Genomic DNA, 25,786 nt, shown 5'->3' on the forward strand with positions numbered 1-25,786 from the left:
TCTGTACTAATATCTCCAGTCCCCAGAATGGTGATTCTGGTTTTGACTTCAGTGCCAGATATATCTGGGGATCACACATGCTGTTTATAACTTTATTTCCTGATAAATGTGAACTTTCTAATAGTCATAAGAATTTACATATTATTATAAATATAATTGGAACTTCTGATACAGAGGCAGGATTGGGGGCTGCTGCAGATATTATTCAATTACAGTTGTTGAAAATGTTGAAGAGTCCTTTAGTGATATTGACATGTAGTGATTTGGGGGATGCAGTTTTACTGTAGCTTAGAAACTTTGGAGAATACTATCACTATTACCTTTAGTTGACAATTTCATCTGTAGGCAGATCTTTATTTCTATTCTTTTTTCTTGGTATTTAGGGGGTAAAATTGTGATTATTATCCATTTTCTTTATAACAGTTCTTTCTCTTTAATGTAATAATATTCTGCGACCTACCCAAAAATACGGAGAACCAACTGTTTCCCCTTTTCCAGTTTTGTAAGGCTTTCGGTTGTTGAAGGTCTTACCTTAAATTATGGAATAATGAATTAATTATAGAATAAAGAACTAGAAAGAAGTATGGCCCCTGGACCAGCTGCATCAGCATCTCCTGAGAATGTGTTGCAAATATATGTACAAGGCTCCTTTCTATATCTATCGAATCACACAGATTCTGGAGACAGGTTACGATAGTCTGGTGGTTTAAGAAGCCGTACAGATGATTTACAGATGCATGTTAATAATCACTGAATATCTTTATGTTAGCGTTAGTGACATTCATACTCATAGTTATTATTCTCGACCTCTCCACCACATTTTAAGTAAGATTCAGGGTTTTTTGTTTTGTTTTGGTTTTGGGTTTTTTTTGTTGTTGTTGTTTATTTATTTTGCTTTTTGGGTCACACCCGGCAATGCTCAGGGATTACTTTTGGTTTTGCACTCAGGAATTACTCCAGGCTGTGCTCAGGGGACCATATGGGATTCTAGGAGTCGAACCCGGGTCTGCCACGTGTAAGGCTAACATCCTACCCGCTGTGCTACGGATCCAGCCCCAAGATTCAGTTTTTTAAGTGTTATGTCAGGACTAACCATACTCTCCTACTTGAGTATGTATATAAGGGGCTTAGAGAAAATCCTCCTTTCCATCCATACCACTAGTAGATATTAGCAGCTATTTCAGCAAGGAAAAGTATGCAGCAACTGTCTTTTATAGCTCCTGTAGATAAAGTTATGCCAAAAAGTGAGCCAGCTGATTTAATGTATTGCTTACCAAACTGAAAAGAAAGCTAATTATAGTCAAACTACCTGTGAATTGAATTTTGAACTTTCGTTACATTTGCTATATACCCCTGTATCTTGGGGTTTGGGGGTGTTTTTGTTGTTTTGAGGGCGGCAACTCCCAGTGGTGCTCAGGCCTTACATCTGGGTCTGCATTTAGGGATCACTTTTGGCAGTGTTTGAGAGAGCATATGGGGCGCTGTGGATCGAATCTGGGCCAGCTGTGTGCAAGGCAAATGCTCTATGTGTTGTACTGTCACTCCAGATCTATATTTTGTGGGGTTTTTTTTGTTTGTTTTTTTAGAGACAAAAGTTCCATTCATCTTGTCCCCTCAAATTATTTTTATCTTTGTTTTGGGGTCACACCTGGCAATGCTCAGGGGTGTCTCCTGGCTCTGCATTTAGGCTCTGCATTTGGTGGTGTTCAGGGGACTATATAGGATGTTGGGATCAAACCCAGGTCGGCCAGGCACAAGGCAAACATCCTGCCCACTGTACTCTTTCTTCAGCCCCTAGATGTTTCTTGTTGTTTGAGTTTCCAAACATAGTATTGTAGCATAAACCTCAGTATTGTTGAACAAGATCATGGTTTAGCGGCACCCTTCTCTCCCAACTGAAGTACCTTGATCTTAATTTATGTATTTAGTACAGAGATTCTTTGATTCATACCTGACCTGTCCATTGGTTCTCAAGTAGAATTGCACTTACAAAGTCGTATGTAGCTCATAAATTTGTCTTTTAGAAATTTGTGGTATCTTCTACTTAGATGTAGCAAAATCAAGGTTCTAAGGAATGTTTAAGCTCTTGCCCTGCTGTTACTAGAGCTGTACCATTACTTTTTTCTAGAAACTTGTTTCCTATGTGACACAAAGACTCAGAAAAACTGAGTTGTGTTCAAAGATATAATAGCTTCAGGGTAATAAAATGCTTTTTATTTTGTAGCCGTCCAGTCCGATGGATCAGATGGGCAAGATGAGACCTCAGCCATATGGCGGGACTAACCCATACTCGCAACAACAGGGACCTCCATCAGGACCACAGCAAGGACATGGGTACCCAGGGCAGCCATATGGGTCCCAGACCCCGCAGCGGTACCCGATGACCATGCAGGGCCGGGCACAGAGTACCATGGGCGGTCTCTCTTATGCACAGCAGGTAGATGATGATTCTGATTACCTTAACCTTTGTTGCTAACCAGGATTTTGTTTGTGACTTATGAAATTAGAACAGGTCTTTGGCCAGAGGAACATGGGTCATTGGCCAGACTCTGTATTACAACAATTAGTTACAATGTGCTGTTTTCCATTGCTCAATGAAAAACTGCTCCCAGACCACCTCAAAGGAGATGGACAGAAGGTGGCCAAACAGTGCATATCCACTGCTTCAGGAAAACTTCTACTATGTGCCCTGGAGATGGAAGTGCTCTTTCAACATAAAGCTTGAATATGCAGTTCAAAATGAGTGTTTAGGAGGGTTGAATATAGAAGAAGTGAGGAGAGAAGAACAAACATGCTGATTTGTGGGGGGTGGAAGGAGTCTCGGGCGGTGCTTGGGGGACTATTTGGGGTGCTAGGGAGCAAACCCAGGTCTGCAGCACTATTACAAATGTTCATCTCATTAACAAAAAATGTTAATCTTTTGGGTTTTTTTAAACAGCATTTTTTATTATTTATATTTGAATGATAGTCAACAGAGAAAATATAAAACCTAACCAGAATATAGAGTCAAACTTAAAAAGACTTTAAAATAAAACTTACCCTAAAATATAATCAGATAGTGTCACTGAAGTAGGTTGTGATTAGGATAGAGATTACTAGTGTTAAAAGTCTAGTTTATGATAAAAAGAGTAGACTTGACTTATTGGTGAAAATAGCTGCTCTTGAGCTCTTATTAATTGGCCAAATATTTGGGCACAAATTTTCTGTGCAGTCCACTTAAAGCCAACAAGCAGCCACCCATCTTTTCTTTTTCTCTCAGTTAAGAAAGGGGTGATAGAAAAATCATGGGCCTTCCTAATGTGAGACTTTGCTCGGCATTGTGTTCTCATGCTCCAGGCAGAGGTTCTGATAGATCTCACCTTTCTTTATCTAGATTTGTTGCTAAAATTATTCTTTTCTTTTTTATAGATTCCTCCCTATGGACAACAAGGCCCCAGTGGGTATGGTCAGCAGGGCCAGACTCCATATTACAACCAGCAGAGTCCTCACCCCCAGCAGCAGCAGCAGCCGCCCTACTCTCAGCAGCCACAATCCCAGAACCCTCATGCTCAATCATCGTATCAGCAACCACCGCAGTCGCAGCCACCACAGCTCCAGTCCTCCCAGGCTCCATATTCCCAGCAGCCATCCCAGCCTCCACATCAGCAGTCCCCTACTCCGTACCCCTCTCAGCAGTCTACAACCCAGCAGCACTCCCAGAGCCAGCCCTCCTACTCACAGCCACAGGCACAGTCTCCCTACCAGCAGCAGCAACCTCAGCAGCCAGCATCCTCGACGCTTTCCCAGCAGGCTGCATACCCTCAGCCCCAGTCTCAGCAGTCACAGCAAACTGCCTATTCTCAGCAGCGCTTCCCTCCACCACAGGTGAGATCTACTCTCCCTTTTCCTTCCCTTTGTATGATCGCAGGCAGTTTGGTGGGTGGTGTCATGAGAACTTTGCCATGTAACTGCTTCTTTAATATACACTTAAAAACTAATTAAATCCCGGGTAAACATAGTAACTAAATTGACTAATAATAAATAACTAACTAATAAAGGTATAACCTTCTAAACTACATAGAAACCTGTAGTGCTCCTTATTGATGAAGAAATAGGACAATAAGAGGGTATAAGCAGGAAAGAATTTTATTTATTTTTTATTAGTGAAACACCATGGGGTACAGTTGTAGACTTATACAGCAGTAAAGAATTTTAAAATGGCATTCTTTTTAGCTAGTATATCAGAGCTTAAGTACTCAGGTGAATTCTTTTTTTTTTTTAATCACTTGCTAGAGTGTGCAGGGAGTAGAGCACATACCCTCCATGTGACCAACCTAGGTTTGATCCCCAGCACTACCAGGAGTGGTCCCTGAGCATAGCCAGGTGTAAGCCCAAAGCCCCCAAAAGGTACTTTTTGAGGCAGTGCTGTACATTCATTCTGCTATTATATTTGCCATTGCTCAAAATACTTTGGACCTGGGGCTAGAACAATGATGCACTTGCCTTGCGTGCTGCTGACCTGGCTTCGATCCCTGGCATCTCATATGGTGCCCAGAGCACCACCAGGAGTAATTCCTGAATGCAGAACCAGGAGTAACCCCTGAAAATGACCGGATGGCGCTCAGAGACACCACCCGTGTCGTTCCCCCCCCCCCCACCCATGTGTGCGCACACACACTTTTTTTTTTTTTTTTTTGGGTTACACCCAGCGATGCTCAGAAGTTATTACTCTTGGCTCTGCACTCAGGAATTACTCCTGGCAGTGCTTGGGTGACCATATGGGATGCTGGGAATTGAACCCGGGTCTGCCATGTGCAGGGCAAACGCTCTAACCACTGTGCTCTCGCTCCACACACTCACACACACACACACACGCACACATACACACACACACACACACACACACACACACACACACACACTTTTAAACTCCTTTATTTGGTATTGCCATTAGAGTTGACATTTTAGAACATTCTCAGTGGTTGCAGGTCCTTTTACCTGTTGAGGATTTGATTTTGAGAAAGCAGAGACTTCTCACCCTGTCTGTGAACAGGATAGGTGATGGAATAACAAATTGGGCATTATTCTTGAAAGAGTGAAAGAGGGGGCTGGAGAGATCCCTGGTACCAAGTTGTTCCTTGAACATCGTCAACCCTGAAGTTCTCCCAAACACCACTCTGTGTGGCCTGAGTAGTCCGTGTGTGGCATGGGGACCACAAGAACCAAGACATTCTTGTGCCCTAACAATGAATTGCTAGCCTGGTTGGCCAAGAATTGCGAGTACCACTTGGGAGTCCCTGCCCACACCACTCCCCTTTCCCCCACAGCCCCGCCAAAGGGAAAAAGAAAAGAAAATGAAGAGAGAAGAACAGAGGAGAAAAAGTGACTGAGTGATAAGTTCACTAAAATATTTGTATATGGATGACATTTGTTAGGATAAATACCTTATCCCAAGACGTCTATAAAGGAAGCAGTATTTGTTTTAATGCAGGGATTGTAACATGGGTATTTTGTTGTTTCTAAAATAATTTTCTCAATGAATGCATAACTTATAGTTAGCCAGTATTTATGCCCAAGGAACAGTTTCTCTGGATGACGAAAGATCACAAAGGTGTCATCAAGAGCCCATTTTACCCACTGTTGACATTACTGTCTTAGGAGCCATAGCTTAAGTTTTTGCCTTTGTTGAAGACAATTATAGGCAATCTCACGCCCAACTTTCCTTGTGTGGAAAGTTCTTCAGTCTTTTTACATGAAGTAAACTTCTATGGTTTATAACTATCAGATCTTCACAGTTTTTTATTTTTCTTGTTTTAGGAATTATCTCAAGATTCATTTGGGTCTCAGGCATCCTCAGCCCCTTCAATGACCTCCAGTAAGGGAGGACAAGAAGATATGAACCTAAGTCTTCAGTCAAGACCCTCGAGCTTGCCTGTAAGTATTTCTGCCACCCTCTAAAAGATCATCAGTGCAGAGAGGAAAGCAAAGAAAACTAGATTCTGATTGGTCTCTTTGTGGTACTGAGCTAACTGGATGATTACTCCTAGAATTTAGGTCTAAAATTCTTAATAGAAATTTATGGACTGATCTTGTGGAGTGTCTGTGTTGGCTGCCGCCCAGGGAAGTGCTTTATGATCTCTATTTAGAGGGGTTTTTTCAGTTTTGTTTTCAATCTTGGGTTATTGAGGCAAGGGTATGGGAAAGGGGCAGAGAAACACTATGTCAAAAGTTGTTTAAAAAAAGTTTTTTTGTTTGATTTTGGGCTATACTGGCAAGCTCAGGACTTTCTCCTTCCTGGATCTGCTCAGGGATCACTCATAGAAGTGCTCAGGACTATATACACTAAGAATTAATACTGGTTGGCAAACACCCTTCACGCTTACATACTGGACTGTCTCTCTGACCCAGCGGTGTGGGTTTTTTTTTGTTGTTGTTGTTTTTGTTTTTGCTTTTGCTTTTGGTTTTTAATTAAACTTGAAGATTCATTCTTAGCTTTTTGTCTTAGAATTTAGTTAGAAAGTAGGATCCGGGTGCATTAAGCATTGCAAAGTAAAAGCAGTTTATCTGATTACTATTTTGTATGATTAAATGCTTTTGTAGAGTGCCTGTTGCTAGCTATTCAGTTAATATTCATGGAATCAGTGAGTATCCTGAACAAAGACAGTGTAGTCTGCTGAAGAAGAGCTTTGACTTCAGAGCCAAAGTTCCTGTGCCTGTTCTCTGTTTTGTTTTTTGTTTTGGGACCACACCCAGCAGAACTCAGGGCTGACTCCTGGCTCTGTTCTCAGTGATCACTCCTGGCAAGGAGGACACATGGGATCAAACCCAGGTTGGCCACGTGCAAGGCAAGCGCCCTAACCACTGTACTGTATCTCTTCAGCCCTGGGTCTGCATTTTGACTTTGCCATTAACTACAGTTTGGATTATACGTTTAATCTCTTCATGCCTTAGTTTTTGACCCTATAAAATGAACCTAAAGGTAAGGTAGTATAAACATTGAATAGAATCAGGCCTGTGTATCTTAGGCATTTCATAAATATCAGCTATTAATACTATCATCCCATACATAGTTTCTTCGACCTAAAAAAGTCAACCTGAGAAATAGTGCCAGGTTGTTGATGTGCGCCTCTGCTCTCCTAGGCCTAAGTATTGAACCACGTCAAGTCCACACTACTTGGCTGAGGCACTACACCCTCAAAAACAAACTCCCAAACCCTGAAAAACAGCCAACTTATGAATAGTAGGCTCGTTTTTGGGAATGATTGTACCTAGTTTTAGCTCTGTCACTACCTGTTCTGAAAATGAGTCTACTTGGCACAGGCAGAAGATGCTCTAATTACTAGTAAAATAGTAGGTAGCAGGTATGGGAGATCAGTTATAGGGCTGGAGTGCATGCTTTGCTTGTGGGAGCTGGATGATCAATCTTTGTCATGGCATGGTATCCTAAGTACCAAGAGACAAGGTCTCTGGAGTCCCTCAGCATTTGTTGTTCTGGCTTTCTAGGTCAGTGTATAAGGTGGAATTTCTGAGGCTATTGACTTTCTAATTGGAAGAAATGTGTAAATAAGGCAGTCATTTATTTCTGTAGTCTTCTAGCAGGTTCCAGTGACCAAATAGGGTGTTAGAGATCAGACCTAGTCAGCTTCCCTGTAAGGCAAGCATACCTGCTGTACTATCTCTCTGTCCCCCATTTTTGTTTTGCAGTTCTTTTCTACATCCTGAGCTTGACTGGAATGTCTTTTTAAACCTGACACAGTTGGAAATGTATACTCCTTTATATTTTGAGGCTAAGTCTAGGTGAAGTATCATTATGGCAATAACCCAATTTGTGGATTTCTACAAGTGCTACAGGTTATCCACATCAGAAAGTTTCTGCTAGGGCTGAAAAAATAGCATAGTAATTAATAATTACTACTAATAATAATCCATTGGGCCGGAGCGATAGCATGGCGGCTAGGGCGTTTGTCTTTTACACAGCTGACCTGGGTTCGATTCCTCCACCCCTCTCAGAGAGCCCAGCAAGCTACCAAGAGTATTCGGCCCTCACGGCAAAGCCTGGCAAGCTACCCATGATGTATTCAGTATGCCGAAAAAGAGTAACAAGTCTCACAATGGAGACGTTACTGGTGCCCGCTCATGCAAATTGATGAACAATGGGAGAACAATGCTGGACAGTGCTGGATAATCTATTAATAGAAATAGATTAAGGTGCTTATTTTCTTGTGGCCCAGCACCACATGGTCCGCTGAACACTGCTCACTGTAGCTGGCACTGCAAGTAGAAACCAAAAAATTACTTTTTAGGGAACCAGAGAGATAGTATAGCAGATAAGGCACTTACCTTCAACAGGACCGACTCAGGATCAATACTTGGCACCATGTATGGTTCCTCAGTCCCACCAAGAATGATCCTTCAGACTGCTGGTTATGACCCAAAAACAAACAAAGGAAAAAAATTTGTGCTTGTTCCTAGTGACTTTTAGACAGAACTACTTTTTTGGCATTTTCAGCTCCTGAGAAGCCTAGTGCACAAATCTGTCTTTGAAAGGTTCAGAACCTTGTCCTGTTGGATCCAAAAGCTTCTGATACGCCTTACTGAAATGAGTATTTGTTACTAACCACTTAGGCACAGAATGGTGTTGGGTTGTTCAAAGGCATCCTGTCACAAGGAGCGTTCCCAAGTTGATAGATTCATCCAAATGCGCCATTTACTTTCTGGTGGCAGCTCCACATGGGAGGTGAGCAGACTGGGTTATTGGCAGTTGAATTACTTTTTTGACCACACATACTCTGGGATTGCTCAGGGTACCATGTGGTGCTGGGGATTAAACCCTGGTTGCAGGTGCAAGGCAAGTGCCCCTACTGTCTCTCTAGTCATACTAAATAACTTTTTTATTCCTCTGCTATTTAGACCAAGAAATAGAAGGTGGCTATTCTTTGACATTTTGGTTTGATGCCTGATTTGTTCAACTGTGTTTGGGAAACAGATATTTGAAGACAAGAGAAGTCAGAATTCCCCTACAGAAGAGCACTTTCCTTTCTTAAGCAGCTGTGTTGGGTGATCTGTATACATCTGTACAATGTCTTCCACTAGCAGATGTTTATGGCTTTTCTATTTGAATTTGGCTACAGAGTAAATGTGAGGCTGTCCATAGGGCCAATCCTCCAATTTGTGACAAACACTCTTTCTCATTTACATTTAACTGCTTTTTCCTAAAGACATCAAAACCCTTGATTTCTGACCATGATTTCTGATTCTGGTTATCGTGAAAGTTAGGTTTTGAGGAGGTTTTGCTCACCTATTAATATCAAACCATTGAGGTAACTGTTAGTCTGAATATTATTCTAATGTTTAAATCCTCTTTTTAAAAAAATTGTCTCAGTAAAGTTCAAACCCTTAATATTACCTAGGCATCAGAAGCATAGATTACTGTACCCTCCTACTCGTTCCTCCATTCTGATTCAGTAGATAGTAGATCTGGAGTAAAGCCTGAGAATTTGAGTATTTAACAAAGTCCTCTTTGCTGCTTGACCATCAGCAGAGAATCGCTATTTTATTGTTGTTTACTCTCTGCTTTGCTTTATGCTCTTTGTTTCTTAATGGCCCCACCACTCCACCACTCCGGTTCTTTGCTCAGGAATCATTCCTGAACATGCCAGGGAACCATATGCAAGCAAGGTGTGGAACCTGGTAACTCAGCCTAAATTACTTCTATGGTGTTTTCACTCACCAAGGCAGTTTTTATTTTACTTTGAAAAAGCTGCAATAAGCTTTTCAAGCCTGTGTTCTCCCTTGAACACATATCTCACTTGCTTGTCTCTCTGCTTGCTTATTTCCATCCTGGAGAATTCCGTTCTCTCTTGAACACTATTCCCCTTTCTGTTCTCTCACATCTTTCTTAGCAAGTTTTGTTCAATAAAAATTATCTTCCTTCACTTTATCTTTTTTTTTTTTTTGCCTTTTGGGTCACACCCAGCGATGCTCAGGGGTTACTCCTGGCTCATGAACTCAGGAATTACTCCTGGCGGTGCTCGGGGGACCATAAGGGATGCTGGGAATCGAACCTGGATCGGCCATGTTGGCTGCGTGTAAGGCTAACGCCCTACCCGCTGTGCTAATGCTCCAGCCCCCGACCTTCCTTCACTTTAAATAAATTAAAAGCTGCAGTAATTAAGACATACCAAAAAGTATGAAAAAAATTTAGTGCCTGATTTAGTTCTTAAGAACCAAAAAGCTGTTAATACAGGTAAAAGCACTTAGTTTTGTTGATATCTTTTCCATAATCCTTGTACCCATACAAGAGCTATATTATATTTCAGGATAGTGGCCCAGCAAAGCAAAGCTGTTATATTTGCTCCATGTTGTCCAGATCATTTTGTTGGTACCTCTACCTATTTATGAGTCTCATTCAGTAGGTGATAAGCTCCTGCAGGGCAGACACTGTATTATTGACCTCTGTGTACTAACATGTATCTTGTGTAGCTAAGAACAGTGGTTCTTTACCTTGATTTTGTGTTAGAATTTCTGGGAGTAAGTGATCTTTAAAACTAGAGGCCAGGAATCATAGGTTATTGATTTGCTTGATTTGGGTGGGGCTTGGACATTTGATATAATTAGAAGCTGTCCTGATTGATTCTCATTTACAGCCTTTGTAGAGATCCCTTATTCCAAACTAAGAGGTTCCTTTGCTATAGAAAACTAACTTAGCACACATGCTTCATTTATTCCCCTTCCCTCAGTGCTAGGAATCCAGGCAAGGGCCTCACACATCAGCTGGGTAACTCTATCCCTGAAGTGCATCACTAAATGCTTCATACCCATGCTTATTAGTATAATTTCAATTAATATGGGCTCAGTAAATTTTCATTGCCATCATAATTCCTGGTGTAAGTAGATTCCAACTCACTGAATGCATAAACCTTAGCAGTTATTGTGCTTATCCAGAAAGCGTATGTCTGAAAGGGCACAGCTTAACCATATCACTAAATTGTTGTTTTTGCTGCTAGAGCAAAGTAGGTATCACAGAGTTTTACTAGAAGGCATATTTGTGCTTCCTGTAGTGGCCTCAGGAAGAAATAGGGTTAGGGTTTGCATCTGTCTTGTGAAATAGCTACTACTTCACCATATGTTAAAAATTCTTGTGCCTGGAAAGATGGTGTAATGAACAGGACATTTGCATTGTATGGGCAAATTGGATTCAGTCCCTGGCACCCCATATGGTCCCTCAAGCCCCAGTAGGAGTAATCCCTGAGCACTGCTGGGTGAGGGCCCCACCCCTCCAGATGTTCTTGCAAGGGAAAGGGATGCATAAACAGAGCTGGGAAGTTGGTTCCAAGGACTGGAGCCCCAGGTTCCATCCCTTGTACTGAGTACTTGAGCAGCCCCAGGAATAATCCCAGAGCAACAAATTTGGGAGTTATCTCACGACCATTGAATGTCACCCAATAAATGACAATGACAACAACAACTAAAAATAGGTGGTGTTCGAGGTTAGGAATGATAGTACAGAGGTTAGGGTGTTTGCCTAGTATATGGCTCACCTAAGTTTGATCCCTGGCATCTGTATGCCCCCGCCCCCCAAGCCCTACCAGGAGTGATCCCTGAGCTTAGAGTCAGCAGTGACCCCTCAATACCACTGGGATGTGCCCCTCTCACCAAAATATTGTGTGAACATATCTCTAAAGTTTTTATATGTCTTTGTCTTTATTTGTGACCCTTCTAAATTAGTATGACTGTTGATTATAGTCGACAGACACTCTTGAGAATGACTTGGAATTGCATCTTTAAAAAAACTTTTGTTAGGGGACTGGAGCAATAGCACAGCGGGTAGGGCATTTGCCTTGCATGCAGCCGACATAGGTTTGATTCCCAGCATCCCATATGGTCCCCCAAGCACCACCAGGAGTAATTCCTGAGTGCATGAACCAGGAGTAACTCCTGTGCATTGCCAGGTATGACCCAAAAAGGGAAAAAAAACACTTTTGTTAGGGAAATATTGCCTGCCATAGAGGCAGGTCCACGGGGCAGGGGGGAAATGGAGGACATTGGCAAAGGGAGTAGACACCAGTGAAGGGATTTGTATTGGTACCTGTACACCTGAATCATGAATCTGTCTAATTGATAGTGATCCAATAAAAATGTTTTTAAATGAAAAAAAAAACTTGTTTAATAATTCATCTAGATGTATGTGGCTTCCTTAGAATAATGAATACTTCCCCAGTTTTTTCTTAGTGAAGCATATTTGTCAGTAGTCTTGAAAATGTGTGTACAAACAAGTTTCAGATCAATGATGGAAAATAGCTATAGGATTGAAAGCCTTGATCTGGATAAATTAGTTAGATTTGTGCTTATCAAACTTTTAGAATCACTGGGCCTGGGGATAGGGCTGGGAGTACAGTGGCTCAATGATAAAATTCATGCCTTGCAGATTGTGAGAGCTATGTTATATTATCTAGCACCACCCAAGAAAAGAAAAAAGCCCTAGAGATTATTTAAAATACTGGCTTCTGATTCTGTAGTAATAGGGTGCCAAATTTGAGTTTCTAACAAACTATTGGTGTTGAAGTTCTAAGACCATTGGTGATTGAAGCAGAAGCTTTAGATAGTCCTTAGAAAGGGAGAGGAAAAAATTGAGAGTAGTAGTGATTTATTTTATAGTTTTACTTCTGGTGAAAGTATGAATTTAAAAAGGTAGAAAGAAAGGGGATTTGAGAGAGCTAGAGAAATACTACAAGGATTAAGGTGGTTTCTTTGCATGGAGTCAATTCCAGTTTGATTCCCAGCCAGAAATGATCCCTGAACATGGCAGATTATCCCCTGCTCATCTGAGTGGCCACACTGAACCCCGTCAATGCTGTGTGCCCCCTTCCCCCCCGAAAAAGTCTTGAGAGTGACACGTGTGCCTTGCAGCTGTTACCTTGGTGTTTTATTCCTGGATTACGATAACACTGCCAGATCATCCTGGAAACTCTTCTTCTCTATGTTACTGAATCATTTCCATAATTTAGTCACCAAATTGTACTCTGCCTCTGGAGTTTGATTCTGGTTGCCTTTGCCTTTCCTTGTTGTCTTTTTTTCAGTCCCCAGTTCTTTCTCATACCTCATGACTTGCCGTAGATTCCAGACAACTGTTTCTTTTTATTCTAAGGCTCAGCTCAACAAAATCACTGAAAGCTATCATCTTTTAAAAAATCAAATCTGGCAAGTAATATTGCTGCTTTAAAACCCCCGGCTACCCATGGCAGCTTAAACCTCATAGGCTTAAGCCCAAATTTGACATAGAAGTTTCTTTGTGATCTGAAGGATATTGTTGTTGCTGCTATTGACACAGAAATGTCTTTGTTATCTAGAGAATGTTGTTGTAACTGTTATTAGAAGAGGGCTTGGGGACCACACCCAGTAAAGGTCAGTGGCAATTTCTTGTTGATCAGGGGATCGTATGTGGTGCTGCAGGTCAAAACTGGACTCTGTTTGACTCTTCCATGCACTCTAGCCCTGGAGCATTTGTATAGTCCTCAGAACAAAGGTTAAAAGCAGGGGCTAAAGGGGAAAAAGTAATAATAAAATCAGGGGCCAGAAAGATAGTACAGGAGGTAAACCACTTACTTTGCATGCAGCTACTTTGGACGTCATCCTGGTTCAATCTCCTGCACTGAATTCGGTTCCCCTAACATCAAGTGTGGCCCAAAAAGGGGGGGGGGGGGGGAAACAATTGGTAAGTTCTATGTCTCCAAAGTAAAAACTGGGACATTGTTTGTTCTAGATGTTATATATAAGGCAAGTAGACATTTGAGGTAATTTGATGACCTTAGAAGTAACCTCGGGTCGGCCATGTTGGCCGCTTGTAAGGCGAACGCCCTACCCGCTGTGCTATCGGGAGGGCCTTTACCTTTTTGCTGGAGCGGTAGCACAGCGGGTAGGGCGTCTGCCTTGCACGCAGTCAACATGGCCGACCCGAGTTCGATTCCTCTGCCCCTCTCGGAGAGCCCGGCAAGCTACCGAGAGTATTCGATATGCCAGACACAGTAACAACAAAGTCTCCAATGGAGACGTTACTGGGCCCGCTCGAGCAAATCGACGATCAACGGGAGGGCCTTTACCTTTACCTTTTAGAAGTAATCTCGGGGCTGGAGCAATAGCACAGCGGGTAGGGTGTTTGCCTTGCACACAGGTGACCCGGGTTTGATTCCCAGCATCCCATATGGTCCCCTGAGCACCGCCAGGGGTAATTCCTGAGTGCAGAACCAGGAGTAACCTCTGTGCTTTGCTAGGTGTGACCCAAAAAGCAAAAAAAAAAAAAAAGTAATCTAGGGGTAGGGTGTTTGCCTTGAATACAGCTGACCTGGTTCAAAAAGAAAAAGAAAGAAGAAGTAGTAATCTAAACTCTTTAAGTCTAGGATTCCAAATAAAACAAGCTTTGCTGCCCTCAAGGATTTCCCTGTTTCATTAGTAAAAGAGAAACCTGAATGTGAAGATGAGTGCTGTTTGGGAAAGTTAATCAAGCATTTCTAGTGAGGAAGGACCTTATGCCAAATACAGATTGAGCTAAGTGTTGATATACTTGGGTTATTGGAAAGGAAAAGTAGAATTTGAGCATAGACTCAGTGGGCATGGGGTACATTCTGACAATGGTTAGAATGAGACTTCCTGGAGTTGGGGGTAGGAAGTAATAGGAGAAAAAGTTAGATCACAAAATTTGGGACCCTTGACGATCTAAACAAGTAACTTGGATTGATCTTGTAGATAGGTAATAAAATTGATGTTGTTGGTTTGCTTTTGGTGGGTTTGTTGTTATTTTGTTTTGGTTTTTTTTAGTGGTGCTTTTGGGTTCTTTTATTTATTTGTTTTGGTGGTAGGGCTGGAGCATTTGCCTTGCACGCAGCCAACATGGCCGACCCGAGTTCAATTCCTCCGCCCCTCTCGGAGAGCCCGGCAAGCTACTGAGAGTATCTCGCCCAGACGGCAGAGCCTGGCAAGCTCCCCGTGACGTATTCGATATGCCAAACACAGTAACAACAAAGTCTCCAATGGAGACGTTACTGGGCCCGCTCGAGCAAATCGATGAACAACGGGAGGACAGTGACAGTGACAGTTTTGGTGATAGGTTGCTAGTCTCAGGAGGCTTAGAGCCTTAAAATTCTCAGCCAACTGAGAATGTAAGGGCCATGGATGCAGTGCTGTGCAAGAGATTACATGGACCACCCTGCTGGTGCTTAAGGACCTCCAAAATTGCATCTGGTGGTGCTTGGGGAATCACATGGTACTGATTCAGCTACCTGTGTGCAAGGCATTAGTTAAATGTTTTATAATGGTCCTTGGATTCATACTGGATTTACCTGCATCTCAGCCTGAGACATATACTTGCAATTAATTCACAGGTGCTCTCTTCCCTCCCCCTACACTCATTATTTCCTCCCTTCCCCCCTTCCCTCCCTCACACCCGGCAGTACTCATGGTTCTTCTTGTTCTGCACTCAAGATTTACTTCTGGTGGTGCTCAGGGAACCATATGGGATGCCGCACATTGAACCTGGGTTAGCTGTGTGCAAGGCAAACGTCCACCCACTGTACTCTGGTCCCTCTCCATATTTCTTTTTAAGAAAGAAAGAAAAAGATGATATGCTGGTGTGTGGTATGTTTGAAAAGGGAAAACTTGGAAACAAGGAAATAGGTTAACTGTTGACATAGTTCTGGCAAGCGATTTATTTTAACCATTGATATCACTTATATAGTCTTCTGTTCCCAGTTGTGATATGTGTAAGAAAAAATCTGTAGAACTGAGAATTAGTGGATTTGATTAGGTGGAAAATTTCATGATTGAGTGGGGGAACAATTCTGTTTTTGCTTGGGGGCCACATCCATCAGTACTCAGAAGTTACTTTGGCTCTGTGCTCAGAGATCACTCATGGCAAGCTCAGGAGATCATAGGGAGTGTCAGGGATCAAATCTGGGTTGTCTGCATGCAGGACAAACACACTTCCCACTGTACTATGGCTCCAGCCCCAAGAACATTCTTACTGATGATAAAATAAGTTAATAAAAGAACTTCTTTGAGGGACCAGAGCGATAGTATGCAGGGAAGCGCTAACCTTAAATCCCTGATATACCCATATGGTCTCCTGAGCCCACCAGGAGAGTCCTTCCTTGAATGCTGAGTCAGAAGTAAGCTCTGAGTATAGCCCCAAAAAGAGCAAGAAAAACGTCTTTGAGAAGTTAAATTTCTTGAAGTGATGTGTTGTTGTTGTTTTTTAAACATACTTGTTAAGGAGACAGGAAATTTAAACTTGGGTATGATGGGAGTCTCAAGAGTTTTGAGAGTCACCTATATGTGGCATGGACTTAAATCAGCTTCCTTGCCTGTAGAGGATGGAGTAAGTAAGTAGTCAGAGTCCTGGACAATAAGCCATGGGTGCCCAATTGGATGTGCCTGTCAAGACAGATGGAGAGATCAGAGAAGGACCAGAATGGTGTGGTTGCTCCCTGCAGTGCTGGCTCAGGAGTGCAGTGCTCGGGGCCAGCAGAGCTACACCCAAAGTTGCTTGAGAAGCTATACGGTGTTTGGATTTAACTAAGAACTCTTCACATAGGTTAGACACTTGAACTATATTCCTAACCCCCAGATCTATTTTTCAGTGAAATCAGCCATGAAGTAGCTATTGGCATTCTTTTTAGATAGGGACAAGACCTGATTTCTGAGAACTTGAGGGAAGGTATAAAAGGAAAAAGAGCACTCTAGAAAGACATTGAAAATGGGGAAGACGCTGAATCAACCCAAATTCCTTCATTTCATCTCAAGACCTATGTAGGTGGTCTTATAAGTGAGGTGAAGGGCAAAGATGCAAGTTACAGTGAACTAGAAACAGGAAGTAAAATAGTAGGGGGTTTTGTTGTTTTTATAGAATTCAGGAGTGCAAAAGTGAGACCAGAAAAGGATCTCTTGCCAGCAAACCCATGATGTCAGTAATGCAAAGGTTCCAAAGTGTAACAAAATGTACAGGGATATAATTCAAGGTCTGGAGCACATGTTGCATGCAGGTGTCTCAAATTGAATCTCCAACACTGATCCCGAGTAACAGAATACCACCAGGTATGGCCCAAAACAAAAAACAAAATTTGCCATTGCCGTTAAGAGTCAGAATCAGGGATCAGAGAGAATACAGTTAAACTGGGTCCAATCCCTGGTACTCTATGTGTCCCCTTAGCCCATCAGGAGTGGTCCCTGCACTCAGAGCCAGGAGTAAGTCCTGAACACAATTGAGTATGGCCTGCTAAAAACCAACCAAACAAAAAACAAAAACAAGAAAACACAAAAAAAGTATTTTTTGGGAGAGATAATACAGTTTGGATAGGTGTTTGCCTTCTCTGCAACAATCTGGGTTTGATCCCTGGCACCACATGTGGTCCTGTGAGCACCACTGTAAGCAAGCTTTGAGCAGCGCTTGGATGTGGCCAGTTCTCATCCCACCACTACCACAAAGTTTAAAAAGTCAAAACCAAGATTTGAATTAGCTGCCTCTATTTTTTTTTGGGGGGGGGGGTGTTGGGGTCACACCCGGTGATGCTCAGTGATTATTCCTGGCTCTGCACTCAGATATTAGTCCTGGTAGTGCTCAGGGAACTCTATGGAGTCCTGGGGGTTGAACCCCAGCTGGGTGCATGCAAGGCAAGGCAGATGCTCTACCCATGGTACTATCACTCCTGTCATGATACTTTAGATGAAATAATTTTTTCTCTAGCACCCAAAGTAGCAGAGGATGGACATAGGCTATTTGAGCCTCTGTTCATATTTAGCCAAAAACCTCAACTCTTTTCCTTTTAACTTGTATCAAATTTGTCATAAAAGAAAGGAACATGAATGAATTTCTGTATCATGTGAATGTGGGGTGGGGAACATTTGACCAGTCTTCATGGATTATTCCTGGCAGATCTGGGGATCATATTCTAGAGTAGGCCATAAGCTAAGCAAGTACCTGTACTACCTCTCCGGCCCTCCATTTCACTTGTGCCCCAAACTTCCTTGTGATAACGGCACTGATTTGAAAAGGATAGCTGTGACTCTTTACAATAGCCAGAATCTGGAAAAAACCTGAGTGCCCGAGAACAGACGACTGGTTAAAGAAACTTTGAATGGATTGCTGTGTAGCTGTTAGAAAAGATGAAGTCATGAAATTTACATACAAGTGGTACTACATGGAAAGTATCATGTTAAGTGAAATGAGTCAGAAAGAGAGGGATAGACATAGAAAGATTGCATTCATCTGGGGAACATAAATTAACAAAATAGAAGACTAGCACCCAAGAATGGCTGAGATTAGTACCAGGAATTTTATTCCATGGCTTGGAGGCCATGCACACATGCTTGAGGAAAAGGGAGCTCAGAGAAGGGAGCACCAAATAAAGGGTGTTGGGAGGATCCTCCCAGGATGGGAGAAGCATGCTGAAAGTGGACTATAGACCGAACATGATTGCCACTCAATGCCTCTTTTGCAAACCACAACACCCCAAAAGGAGAGAGAGAGAACAAAAGGGAATGCCCTGCCACAGAGGCAGGGTGGGATGAGGGGGGTGGGGGGTGGGAGGGATACTGGGATTAGTGGTGGTGGAGAATGGGCACTGGTGGAGGGATGGTACCAATGATGGAGGGTACTCGATCATTGTATAACTGAAACCCAAGCACAAAAATTTGTAAGTCTACAACTGTACCTCATTGGTGTTTCACTAATAAAAATTAAAAAATTTAAAAAAAAATAGAAAGTAAAGGATAGCTGTGCATCCAGAGGAAGGAAAATGGAAGGATGCCAACTCTGTAGACCAGGCTTGTTGGAGGAATTAACCAGGAAACTGCCTCCAATAGTGGGAATGCAACAGGAGTTTGGGGTTTTGGGCTCCCTACTTTAGATGGATAGAAACCATATCCTATACCATTCTCTTTGGGACACATTGTCGTGAATAATGCTAATTTAAATGGTTAAATTCTTCTACTGAAAACATATGGCCCGTTATCTAATAGTGCAGTCCTCACCAGGGAACTTGATATAAGGACAGGTTCTTGGGCCTACCCCTGCTTTATTGATAAACAAAGCTCCCTAGGTTATTCCTATGTCAGTACTGTAGAAACAGGGGATTAGACTCTCAGAACTGATAGTAATATTTACAATGAAATATCGAATGGCTGCTTGTATCAGGAGCTTCTTGTATCCCTGATAAAAGAGGCTGCTCACAATTCCAAGTCCTTCCTGCCATATCCTTTTGCTTAAGATGGCACCCTCTCCATATCCATCCATCAAACATCCACCTTAAAACAAAATGCATTTGCATCAGTTTTTCTTTCTTTAAGTTTTATTTTAGGCATCATGATTTAGAATATTCTTTGCAGGGTTTCATGCAAAAAAACCCCCACCATCCCCCAGTGTCAGCTTCCCTCTACCATATTCCATTGTGCCCCCCAACCCCTGTCCTGTGCTCCCCGACCTTCCACTTTTGCATTTTGTTTTTACTTGATTTATTTTATTTTGGGGCCACACCTGGCAGTGCTCAGTGATCACTCCTGGTGGGGCTTCAGTGGACCGTATGTGGTGCTGGGGATTGGACCCTGGTGAGCCATGTATAAGGCAAGCATCTTTACTGCTCTACTGTCTCTCTGGCACCTCCAGTTTAACTTTATAACCTGGCTGAAATATTTCTTTGGTATTCTGTTTGTTCTGCAATTTCTTCATGAAAACGTAGTGCTTGATCACTCAAGTTTATAATTCCTGTATCAGGCAGATACTGAGATACTGCTTTGTTGAGTAGCCCCTCTATAATTGCTACCTACCTGAAATTGGGTGCCAGCTTTTTGTCATCTAGTTTTATTGGGAGTGACAAGTCCTCTAAAGGCTTAAAAATTTTCAGTGTTCAAAGGACTTTAATTTTATAGTATGTGTTCTCATTGATCACACTTCACAGTAAAAAGAGACAGGACCAATAGTTTTTGCCTGGGTTTTTGATGTTTATTTTCAAAGAGATACAAGAAACGCAACTAACAATTTTGGTGCCCAGAGAAGCTAGACCGTTATTGGTTGGTGACCTGTTTTCTTTATGTATGACTATATATCTATACTTAGCTCCCTTGAATTATAGCCCAAGTGCTCAAAAGGTCGCAAAAGGAAATCCTCACTCCCTCTCTCATTTCTGTCCAGGCCTTTCAGAGCAGGATGCACCCTGTGCAGGTAGTCACCCAGTCTCTAGAATGCGCTTCTCTGACTGAGCTAGCCAGTCTTCATCTCCATTTTTGCCATATTGCCCTGGCCCTGGTACTGCATGGTATCTTCTGCAGGAGTCTGTGCTACTTGCCACAGATCACTGTATGCTTATTCCTGGGCCTACTTCCTGTTTCTATTCTAGTTGCTGGTGATTGGGCTTAGCTTCCTGCCTCTGTATCTCACACAGATTCCTCTTGCTGGAATCTTTTGTTTTCTTCAGAACAAGCTGAATTGAAAACCTATAGAGCTTTACCTTTAGTGTGATGTCCCTGGGGTTAGTTACCATATTGAGAAGATTGGTAAAAAGTAGCCCTTTTCCATTAGAGCAATACTACTTGGATTTGGCCTTGTTTTTCAGTTTGTCTCCAGCCCTACTACAGGAAGCTGGTGGTTGATTGCTCACACCAGAAATTGCTATAAGATAAACTAGTAAACTAGGATATGTGTATGCCAGACTTGTCTTCACTGTTAGCCATATAGGCCTGTCAGATTGCTGTGCCCCAAGTCTTTGTACCTGGAACTTAAAACATTTCCTATGTCAAGATATTTGGTGTTCTTGCTAATCCAAGTGCTCCTCCCCCCCCCTCCCCCCCCCCCGCCCCAAGTCCAGAGAGCACTGTTTTTAGTTTGGTAATGCTATTCTAAGCAAAGTACAGGCCAGTAGAGAATAGAGGGATTGAAAAGAAAAGGCATGTGCTGACTCAGCTATCCATCTTGTATGAGCAGTTCAATCTCCAAAGCTTTAAGTAGAAAGGAGAAACTGCAGGGAAGTTGGAGAGAGAGAGAGAGAGAGAGAGAGAGAGAGAGAGAGAGAGAGAGAGAGAGAGAGTGCTCTCTGTGTATTTTATTTATGTTTTTTGGCCACACCCAGTGGTGCTCAGGGCTTACTCCTGGTCCTGCACTCAAGAGTTCATTTCCAGTTTGTGCTTGAGGTGCTTGGGATCAAATTCAGCAAAGCCCCTTGCAAGGCAAGTGCCCTGTCCACTATACTATGTCTCTGGTCCCATGGGCAAAAACTGAAGTTCTTAGCTTTTTCCCTGTCTTAATTTTTTCCCATTAGACTCTTGATTAGCAGAGAGAGTGTGCTTTGTGAATGATTGATTGTTTTCTTCTCAACTCTTTCAGAATCCTGTGATAATGCAATTATAGTGTTTTCCACACTGAGGCCTACATAAATTTAATATAGAGATTTAATATAGAGAATTGGGCTAACAAAATGGTAAAAGGTTGAAGAGACTATGTTCTAGGCTGTCTTCCAGGAGCTGACCTGTATTTGACCTAACCACTAGGAGGTTGATTGCTGTGTATTTGCTGTCCAGGGATCAGTATCTTGCAAGAAGGACTAGTTGTTGCTATTAGAACTAGTACCCTGTTGTCCACAAGGGAAAAAACAAAAATGATCCTCCAGAAACAAGTGGAGGTTACAGAAATGTTCCCTTTTCCATCCTTTGATCTAATTTTGATTGTTTAGTGGAACCCAAATTATATCTAAAGCACCTCCACAAGGGATTCTGGGAAATAAATGGACCATTATGAGAGAAGGTAGAATGAAGACTGCATGAACGAGTTCATAGAATGTTCACATTGGCACAAATACTTTCCTTATCCCCCACTTTATATAAGAGAAAACTAAGATTCAGAAAGGCTAAAGGACTTAACTCATTCAGAAATCAGAATTTTAGGTTCCCAAGTACAGTATTATTAGGACCAACTCCTGTAAATAACCAGCAAAATGCTCATTTAAGAGAAGGAAGAATGCCATACTTAGAAAAAAGACTTTATTTCCCATATTCTTTTTTTGGTAAAAGGTAAGGAAAAGGATCTGGAGAAATATGAGTTGAGATTTCTAGGCAAATCTGTAGATTGCAGATTTAAGGATACTCCCCAGAAGGATTTAGGAAGAATTTATTTTGAAAAAACTTGACAAACTAGAATTTCTTTGGATTGGGAAGATGGTTTAAAGGTCTGGAACATGTTTTACATGTGCAAATCCTGGGTTAACACATGTTCTAATCATGTTCCCCCCAGCACTGGGAGTACTGCCAGTTGTGGCCTAAAAACCAAAACAGATAAAAACTAGAATTTTCCAGTTCCTTTGTCAACCTGTGGATGAACCTATTTGTCATGGTGACAATGGTTTCCATCAATAACGTACCCCAGCTTCTCTCATCCTCCAAAAAGACCATCAAAATCATAAAGCCTGCTACAGGTATAATCACCAAGCTGTTGCTTTGTCCTCAGCCAGGTGGTGGTGGGTACTTGGCCTTTTAAACCAGCACTAAAATGAGAATCTGCTTCTGTGAACTTTTGGTCATCCACAGGGGGGGACCCCTTTATGGAGTTGTTCCTACATACCTGATAAATCTGTCTTTTACTCATATATGAAAGATCATTGGTATTCTGCCTGAAAGCTGTTGTGAAACTGGCATATTATCTCATGCTGCCCCTTTGGGAACTGGTGCTTGATCTCTGGGCTCCAGCCATTTTTTAGCCTGAACCCACTGGGTATCATCATGGAATTGACTGGTATTGTGACATAATCTGTGAATACCATGAAACAGCTCACTTCAAGCCTGCTAGCTTTCTTCCCTTTGACCTCTTCCAAGGAAGCTAAGATGTCATGTCTTGTTGAAGGTGGAAACAGGGAGCATAGGCTTAAGTGGAGAATCATCAAATCTGTCCCTTAAGGTCAGCATGAAGTGGGAGGAATATTGAATATTGTTTGAGATGTATGAGATGGTTTTCTAAATGGTAGAAAGAAACCACACACCAAATTGAAGGGCTCAGGCTGGAGAGAGAATCATTTTAGGCGAGGGCCTCCAAAGCTATGCTCAGGGGACCCAGGCCACTGCCAGTGATACTTGACCAACCAGGTTGGCAGTTCAGTGCTGGGGGCCAAAGGATATGGTGTTGCTCAGACCCTGCAGCTCCAGCGACCACCAGGGTCACTCCAGGCAATGCTCAGGACCTCCAAAGCCACTTCCATATGATACACAGGAAGCCTTGTGGAATCTGGGATTAAACCTGGGTTGGGAGCATGAAAGATAAGTGTACTAAAAACTAACCCTTGTACTGTTTCCACAACCCATTGTTATTTTTTGTGCTTTGCTTAGGACCATACCAGGACCTTTTTTCCTTAGGACCTTTTTTTCCTTTTTGGGTCACACCCAGCAATGCATAGAGGTTACTCCTGGCTCTTCACTCAGGAATTAGTCCTGCTGGTGCTCAGGGGACCATATGGGGTGCTGGGAATTGAACCCGGGTTGCAAGGCAAATGCCCTACCCGCTGTGCTATCACTCCGGCCCCATACCAGGTCTTCTTGTGTAAGGCATGCAGGCATGCATCTTACTACTGAGCCACATCTTACCAGTGGTCCATGTCCCCAGGCCCTCTTTTTATACATATGTGTATGAGTATAATATTTTTATTGATTGAGATTCTATTTTATAGTATTCTTAACGATGGTTTCTCATGCACATAATTGCACCCCCATCCTTATTTTTCCACTCGATTCCTGTTTTCAGGGCAGCATCCTCCAGTATTTGGAGTACTCTTTGTATTTGAAGGACCATTGAATCTGGACTTCCTGCATGCAGTGCATGTACTCAAGCCCTTTGAACTATTACTTCAGCCATTTTTTAAAATTTTATCTGACTGGTAGACCATGATAGAAAAGACCACTTGTTACAAAGAATTTAAGGCTTTGTTTATTTTTGCAAATTTGTTTATAATACAGTTGTTCCAGGTATTCAGTGTTCCAACACCAATCCAACACCAATCAGTATGACCTTCCTTCTACCAATGTTCCCAGTTTCACCCCCGAAGCCCTCTCCCTTACCAGGCATAAAATAATTTATTTTGTATTTCTTGTTACAACAATAGAAAATTTTTAAAAAAAGGTTCAGTGCAAGAAAATTTGTGAAAATTATTATATCTCACAATGGTGTTACTAAAGTCATTGTTCAAGGATTTACTGAATTGTTTGGTGCTAATTGAGTTTTCAGTATTACTGTTTTTGCTCATTTAGCTTAGTGGACTTTTATGAAACTTTCCCATTTAATTTGCTGTGTTCCTATTGCGCTGTCAGTACTGTGAAATTTTGAGGTGTCTCATGGCCACATATGTGACTGCACACTATAGGAGTCGTGAAACTGGGATGATTCAGCAGCTTGAAATCGCTTCAGGAGCAGATGTGGAGCTATGAAGCCAGGTCATTTTAATATGCCATAGTACTATTTTCAAGTACCAAACCAAGGAGGCCATCCCCTACCTTTGATCTTGGCTTCAGTTCTATTCAGTATAATGCCAGACTTACTTTTTCTCTTGCGCAGAGAACAGTGTTATTCTCTCTTGTTTTTTCATGCTAGTTTCAGTAATTCTTGGCAACTAGGTGAATTGGAAACATCAGGCAGTATCTCTTCCCTCTTAACATTTTGCATATCTAGATTATGCTTGGTTTTCTGTGCTCATTCCTCTAACCCATTGTCCTGCCCTTCTCGCTCAAGTTTTAGGATTAAGGCTGATGATTATCGTGGAATAAGATCTATATGGTTACTAGTGGTCCATGTTAAGTCCACTTGACTTGCCTAATGGGAAATGCTTCAGTTGAAGGAAGTTAATTTCTACCTTCTTTACCTTCTCTAGTTCTATAGTGCTTGTTTCCTTCTAGGTTTGGAACAACTGTTCCATAAATATGCACTGCTCTTCACTGCTCTAACTCATACCCAGCTCTGACCCAGTTTTGTTATTTTCAGATTTGAGTCTGTTAGCTAGTGACCCTTAAAACACACTGTATATTCTGACTAGATAAGATTGTCTTATCTTGCCAAATAAGAAAGCTTTTCTGGGGAGGGCAGTCAGGGAGCAATTGTTCAGGTAGGTAACACAGTATCATACTGAACTGATAGGCAGTGTGAAAATCCAGAGAACTAGATTTCATTCAGTTAGTTTTCTATGGCATATCGAATACTCTCGGTAGCTTGCCGGGCTCTCCGAGAGGGGCGGAGGAATCGAACTCGGGTCGGCCATGTTGGCTGCGTGCAAGGCAGACGCCCTACCCGCTGTGCTATCGCTCCAGCCCAGACACAGTAACAACAAAGTCTCCAATGGAGACGTTACTGGGCCCGCTCGAGCAAATCGACGATCAACGGGAGGGCCTTTACTTACTTAGTTTTCTATGGAGTTACAAGATTTGGTTGTTTCACACCAACATATTTTAGAAATCAGGGCTTTATAAGATTTCCCAGTTAAGAGTGGGATATAGCTCAGCAGTGAGCTCTTGACTTACATATGTGATGCCTTGGGTTTAATCACCAGTATTACAGAAAAGAAAAAAAAATCTCCATTTATAAGAAGGGTCTATATGGGGAGTATTGGGCAATGGATCGAAGGGTTCTCTGGGGCCTGTGAATCTGTGCCTGTTGTATCTGGACAGCTCGTGTAGCTTTGGCTTCTTCTCCCTTGGATACTTGCTTGGAGCTGAGACTTAGAATTTCACTGAGGTGGGAGCTAGTTATGGGGAATATCATCTAACCATTGCCAACTCTCATTGTGTCTGGTGTTTGTTT

General features: G+C 42.2%; 1 protein-coding gene across 2 annotated transcripts in view; it reads left to right on the top strand.

Moving 5' to 3' along the window:
- The window catches only part of ARID1A (AT-rich interaction domain 1A), a 96,425-nt gene that overhangs the window by 33,780 nt on the left and 36,859 nt on the right, over nucleotides 1–25,786 (top strand). For both annotated transcript variants that reach the window (XM_056123723.1, XM_056123724.1), the window contains exons 2-4: nucleotides 2,225–2,437; nucleotides 3,409–3,864; nucleotides 5,797–5,913. In XM_056123723.1, the coding sequence (XP_055979698.1) occupies nucleotides 2,225–2,437; nucleotides 3,409–3,864; nucleotides 5,797–5,913 (786 nt within the window). The remainder of the gene's footprint in view (nucleotides 1–2,224; nucleotides 2,438–3,408; nucleotides 3,865–5,796; nucleotides 5,914–25,786) is intronic.

This window comes from Sorex fumeus, unplaced genomic scaffold, assembly GCF_029834395.1.
Source record: "Sorex fumeus unplaced genomic scaffold, SorFum_2.1 ptg000047l, whole genome shotgun sequence".
NCBI lineage: Eukaryota > Metazoa > Chordata > Mammalia > Eulipotyphla > Soricidae > Sorex > Sorex fumeus.